Below are 6,790 nucleotides of genomic sequence, written 5' to 3'. Positions count from 1 at the left end.
GCTTTGTACTTTTTGCTTACACTTTGCCAAATAGGTAAGAGTCTTCGACCACTAAGTCTCCATAAGAAAGGGAGAGGCTTTTCTTTTCTTTTCTTTTCTTTTTGGAGGAAGAAAGGGAGAGGCTAATTATATCGTTCTCTTTCATTCTAAATTAACATATTGTTTAAATTTCATTGCTAATTATACAAGTTATTAATGCATCAAAAGGTATGAAAGGATGAAAGGATGTGAATTTAGCCCTTCTCAATGAGAAAACATCTTATCAGGCTAATGTTGCTGAAGGATTGGCTTTTAGCTACTTTATCAAGCAAACCATGCATGCTAAACTAGCCAAAGTTGAATGACACAACAAATACATTGTTGATAGTAATAAGCTCTTGTTGTTGGCAACAACTAAGAACTTACTGGGCTAGAAAAAATGCACTTGATGTACATTTGGATGATGTTATACACATATACTCAACACGATTGACTACTTACTGCTATTAGAATTACATAAACAATCATGTTTTAATGTGTAGCAATATATGTCTCAATTGATAAAATTGCTGTAATGCCTTCAATTGTTCTTAACACAATATGTCAGGTTATCATTTATATATATTATGTTCAATCTTTGCTAGAGTTCATGTGATGTAAATATGTTGAATTAACTTTTGCACATTTTCTTTGCTTTAGTTTATGAATTATGTGATGATGTAACAGACCCAAATTTGGGACCAACATGTGGAAGGCCTTTTGGATTTAGCTTCAACAATTTTAATGGAGTTCTCTATATTGTTGATGCATTACTTGGTCTGTTTAAAGTAGGACCTGAGGGTGGACTAGCTACTCTAATTGCTAAGAGTGCGGGTGGTGTTCCATTTAAGTTCCTTAATGGCATTGACGTTGATCAACTTACAGGAGATGTCTATTTAACTGTTGCCAGCCAAACATTTGATTTAAGGTACATCATCAATTTTCTAGATGTTACTTAAGCAATACTTTTCCTGACAAAATTCTGTTTTATTAACCCCATAAGTATCATCAAGGTTAGTGCTAATTTTGGAGTATTGAAGACAATTGAAGTTAGAGGCCTTGTTCTCAACTGATTTTTAAAACTTGATTTTAGATTTCCATAAAATATAAAAATCTTAGACATTTATTTTCATATATGTCTAAATACAACAAATGAACAATCAGACTCGTTGGTCCTCATAGCTTTAGGATTCAGTAGTCTTGACAATACGGAAATATGACTTAATGGTAACTTTCTCAACGCTTTTTTAGTTATTACAGTTACTGCATAAAATTTTCTAATTTTTTGTTAATTTCTAAAATGCTAAATTTCCAATTTCGGAACAATGAAAAATGCAGTAGGGAATGGGGATGCATAAAGTTACGCTCGTTCTAGAGTACTGAAGATATACGTCTAAAATAAGGTACTAATTACATCAAGGGTAATTCAATTTTGCCAAAATTCTTGTTCAAAGTCATTCACTAACCATGCAATTATCATCCATATTTTTTACCGATTAGGCCTTGATCTAGTGGTTAACATTGAGATCCCAAGAATTAGAGCTTATAGACTTAATTCCTCCTTTTCCTTCCCTACTTCCTAAATCCCATCTCCTCCCTAACTTTAAAAAAAAAAATTATCCATATTTTCATCTGTATATCCTCATCAACTCAATAGAAAATCTTGAGCAACTCAAATAATCTTGTGCAGAAATGTCATACAAGGGAATTATGTTCTAGATTCAACTGGAAGATTAATCACGTATAATCCAATAACAAAAGAGTTGAAGGTGTTGCTAGATGGGCTCTCTATACCAGCAGGACCTGTGGTTAGCACTGATCGTACATTTGTGTTGTTTTCAGAGTTCAGTACTAAAACAGTCAAAAAGTACTGTCTCACCGGATTAAAAGCAAATACAACTGAAGCTCTATTAAACCTGCCAGGAAATCCTGTGAAAATAAAAAGAGCCCCAGAGCCGGGGAAGTTTTGGGTGGCAGTTAATGAGATTGTTCAACAACAACCGCGCAATGCTACACCTTTTGGATACAAATTTGACTCATTTGGGGAAATACTACTGATAAAAAATTTGGAAGATCACTATAGCAATATTATTGTAAATTTGGTGCAAGAATACAACGGAGGAAGAGTGGTCGTTGGTTCACGTGAAGTCAAGTTTGTTGGCATGTATAGTAAATAGTAACTTGTGGAAGTAACCTTGGCCATTTAATGGAAGATTAGCTATTATGAAGAAAATGTATTATGGGATTTCTTTTATAAAAGTTTGTCTATTTGGTGTTCTAAGGGCACACAATATGAAGTTATCTTGGTGTTATTATTATTATTATTATTTTGGTAAAAAGTAAACTTCTTTGCAGTAGTTTTACAATTAAGGGGTGAATCATTCACTCTCCATTTTTAGTGTGCTTATCGAGTGCATTTAGAGTATCAAGTAGAATAAACCATTTAACCATGGGGTTTTGGCTTTAACCCCTTCTAAGTCCAATTGAGAATGAGAAATTACAAGACATGAGGGTAGAATAAATCTTACCTCTTTATATAATTGATATTAGCTTCACATTGATATATCAAAATGCATCTTCGGATTTGTTCTCTCTCTCTCCCTCTCTCTCTCTCTCTCCGGTTTGGATTTAATTATCAGTCATGATCTTATGAAATACGAATAAGCTCAAGTTTTATGACTTTCGAAAAAAACTAATGGTTTAATATGCAGGCCTGAATTGTGAGCTATGTTGCTCATTTCAAAATTAAATTCATGTGAGTTCCCAAAAGTGAATTCTGAATTCTAGACCAACTAGTATTCTGTTTCCTACATTTGCCTAGTAATTCTATGCTTTTGATAAATATTCCTACAAAGAGAATTGAATGAACAAAGAGCTAATTAAAAGTAGTTAAGCATTAATTAGGGGAACAAGTTCACAAAACTAATATATACCCTTAATTTAAAATCAGTTGATTTTTTATAACATTAATATAATACTTATAAGAGAAACCTTAAAAGTGCCAAATTAGAATTTCAATTTTCCTATTCTTGAATATTTGAAATGTATTGCACGAAAAAGAAATGTATTTTTGTTGATCTGCACATTCAATGGAATCAAATTTACATTCGAGATAAAATAAATATGAATTAGTTAATTTAGTCCAAGTACTCCAGAGGCATTTTATTATTAATTTTTTTCAGTTTCCTAATGTTTGTATTATTGAATGTTAGGAAGAGAGAAAAGAAAATAGTTTTATATCATTTAAACCACCCATTATGATTTGTTCATATAAGAAATAGAGAAAGTCATTGTTCAGAAAAAAAGTAGTAAAAGGTTTATCATTATGGAAACAAGTTGAAATTTGATAACTAATCAAACTTATTGTATTCATATAGCAGTAATTGAAGATAATCATTAGTTAAAAAATAAAGAATGAAAAGCTTGTAATACTAAAGTAAACAAATAAGGAATAGTTGACTTGGTTAGATAGGAACACATTCAACTATGCTTGATCTATATGGTTGCTCGTATATTTTGCACCAATAGCTAGAGTAAACTTTTAGACACCTTGACCAAATATCCATTTTGATGATATAGCTAGCTAATTTAAATGGAATTGGGTAAGAAAGAAACAATTGAATAGAGAATTTCGTAGCACTGATTTAAATTTGTAATTAACTTGTATTTGAACCAATACATTAACACGATATATTTTTTGTTACTTAAGAACTTGTGCGAGGGATAATAATTGAAGAAAGAAATATCAACTATATTCTCACATACTCATTGATATAAAATTTACCAAGTATTGGATTCTAAACATTTAACTACCATATGAAGTTTCAAAAATATTATATGCAATGTGATCTTTCTCATCACACAAATTGCAATGCATAAAATAAGATAAACATATTTTTTTTTTGAGATAGTTATTAAACTTTTATAGTGATCATACACCTACACCACCTATTCATTCTCAATTAAACACAAAAAATGTAGGAATCCATTTTGTCAAGAACAAATCTTCACTTTTGAGTGATTAATAAATTTATCAATGCATGAAACAACTGAAAAATTAAACACAGAAAATTACTACATATGAATAACAAAAATAATTTAAATTTATTAGAACTGGTAAATTTTGTTAGAAGAGAGAAATCATTAAAAAAAAACTGATTACAAGAAAATTTAATTACAAAAATTATTAAGTCAAGTTAAAGTTTTCTATTTGAAGGGGATTATTTAATACAAAATATGGATAAAAAAGCCAAAACTTTATGAAGAAAATAGTTTAAGCAGCCGTAGCCCGTGGGTACTTTCCTATAGAATTTAAATATAATAAACTTCTTGATATAAAAAATAAGTCCTTAAATACGATATGTGGAATTTAAATAAATATTTTTTTATAAATATGATGATTTTATTTATTTAGTGAGAGCTGTAATAATGTCATCTTCTATAATAAGGACACATAACAGATGCAACAATTAAATAGAAAGGATTACTCCAAATCTGAAGAATTCATAAAAGTTAACATCGTAAACTTCAATTTTTTTTTACAAATATATAAATCTCTACTGTTCCAAGATCTATGCTTGTCTGTAACAAGTAGACGTAGTACATGCTATTTTTAAACCCCAAGATGTGGTTTATATATGAGCAGACAAATGTAAAAAATTCCAAATTTGATAAAACAAATGTGTGAAAAACACATATCTAACAAGAAAAGAAAATCAAGGAAAACAAAGAAAACTCTTCCAAGGAAAATTCAAGAAGAGAGCAAACTGTTACTAAAAGATTCTAAGAGAGAAAAACTCTCACAGGAAAATTCTAGGAGAGAAAATATTTTATTATATAAAGAAGAAAAATAAAGAACCATGAGGAGAGAGACTAAAGAGACTAGGTCACTTTCCCACGAAAACAAAAGAGCTGTATAAGTTTTGAGTAGGAAAAGAGAATGAGACGAACAGAGTGTTTCTATTTTGCTACATGACTCATTGATTGTCGACCTAAAGCTTAGCTGTGGTTGCCTGGAAATGTAATAGATGATTTGGAAACAAACTCAGGTACTGTAACAATGCAAGATTAGCACCACTCAATTCGAGACCAATATTAGCTAGTATAGGATGAGGACTTTAACAACTTGATGGGATCATACTAATGGGAGAAAAGAACGTACAATGTAAGAAAATTAATTTACATAAACATTAAACTAGGAAAATATGGGTAGTTCTAATATATCTCTATACCTACTTATACGTTATCATTGAAACATTTTGGTCCACCGGAATCTCGAAATTCAGATTGTATCTACAATTCAATTCATTAAAGTTATATTAAATATAGGGATAATTTCAGATACCTCCCCTGAGGTTTCTGACAGTCTCACTCTCCTCCCTTGTAGTTTCAAAAATATTACAAACCTTCCCTGTCAGAATTTGGGTCCCATTTCTTACATCATCATGGCAAAAAAGACTTAAATACCCTCACAAGTCAGCTAATATTTCATGATTATCAAGACAAATACATTCAAACTCACGTAATTACTTTTTTCTATGCTATATCTAATCTCTCTTTTACATGTATACATAGTTAAATAATTAACACCTAACATAATGTACATTTTTTTAACATCTAACCATTCCAAATTTATGCATCCTATTACACTACCTTTTATAGATATACACAATAACTAACATCTAACATAAAGTATATATTTGTAAACTGATTGTACCTCATAGATCACCACGTATAAGGTGTTTATAGGCAAATTAATATTAGTCATATAGATAAAATTACATATCCACTGTAGCTTGTAAGGAGATGCACAAGTGGGTCAAAGTACCAATAACTATTCCAAATGTATACATACCATTGCACTATGCATATAGCTGCGATGACTAATTGCAATATGCATGTGAACAAATAACTGCATGTTCAATAATTTATATGCACCGTACTTGGTCGCTAACACGGTGTACATTATTTTAACCAGATTGTACATTCACTAAGTATTTATATACATGCTACTTATTGAAGTAAACTACCTCTCTACTAAATATTTAATGCACTCTCATAAAAACTAATGGTTGATTTAATATGCAATTGGAACAAATAACCATCTAGTGAAAGCTTTTGATATAATATTATTGATGAATAACATATTGTATCTGAAATTATCCATTTTTTCTAATTTATTTTTGGTTTTTGTTAGTTTTCATTATTTCACTAATATAACTTGTACACTTATCTCATGGGCATTTATGGAAACAAATTTCCCTCTCTTTCCTGAAAACACTTTTTTATGTTCACTTTTGACATCATGGGACGATTTTGTTACAAAATCCTATACCTCAGGGGAGTTTTGTGATATTTTTGAAACCACAGGGGAGGAGAATGAGACTGTCAGAAATCTCAGGGGAGGTTTCTGAAATTATCCCTTAAATATAACCTTCTTTGAGAATAAGAGAGCACACAGTTTTTCTTTTTAAAAATTATTTTTTAGTAGAAGAAAGGTAGGATTTAAGAAGTGGAAAGGAGAAAGGGGAATCTGAACCCTAAACTTCTATGTTCTAAAATCTACCCTTAACAACTAGATCACGACTACCTCAATACAGCACATAAGTTAATCGCCAATTACGCCAAAGTCACATTATCGATGTACTTTAGCTCCAGGAATTCAGTGTCAAACATACTTTTGGCCTTGCCATTTACTAGTTTCATCAATTAGACTAATACATGCATAGTTGAGATTCTACATAGTTAGATAAGAACAATTCAAAGCACCTCA

The 6,790-nt window shown here is 30.6% G+C and overlaps 1 protein-coding gene across 1 annotated transcript; it reads left to right on the top strand.

The window, feature by feature from the left end:
* The first annotated feature begins 579 nt into the window (after nt 1-579).
* LOC113724478 (protein STRICTOSIDINE SYNTHASE-LIKE 11-like) lies at nt 580-2,195 on the top strand. Its single transcript, XM_027247377.1, has 3 exons — nt 580-586; nt 679-946; nt 1,709-2,195. The coding sequence occupies exons 1-3, from the start codon at nt 580-582 to the stop codon at nt 2,193-2,195; spliced, it is 762 nt and encodes a 253-aa protein (XP_027103178.1).
* Nucleotides 2,196-6,790: the final 4,595 nt, after the last annotated feature.

This window comes from Coffea arabica, chromosome 2c, assembly GCF_036785885.1.
Source record: "Coffea arabica cultivar ET-39 chromosome 2c, Coffea Arabica ET-39 HiFi, whole genome shotgun sequence".
NCBI classification, from domain to species: domain Eukaryota; kingdom Viridiplantae; phylum Streptophyta; class Magnoliopsida; order Gentianales; family Rubiaceae; genus Coffea; species Coffea arabica.
This window is presented reverse-complemented; position numbering and strand designations above follow the sequence as displayed.

Excerpts from the sequence above, each read along its gene's own strand:
- LOC113724478 (XM_027247377.1), top strand. Across the intron at positions 947-1,708 it reads AGCCAAACATTTGATTTAAG|AAATGTCATACAAGGGAATT; the intron begins GTACATCATCAA and ends AATCTTGTGCAG.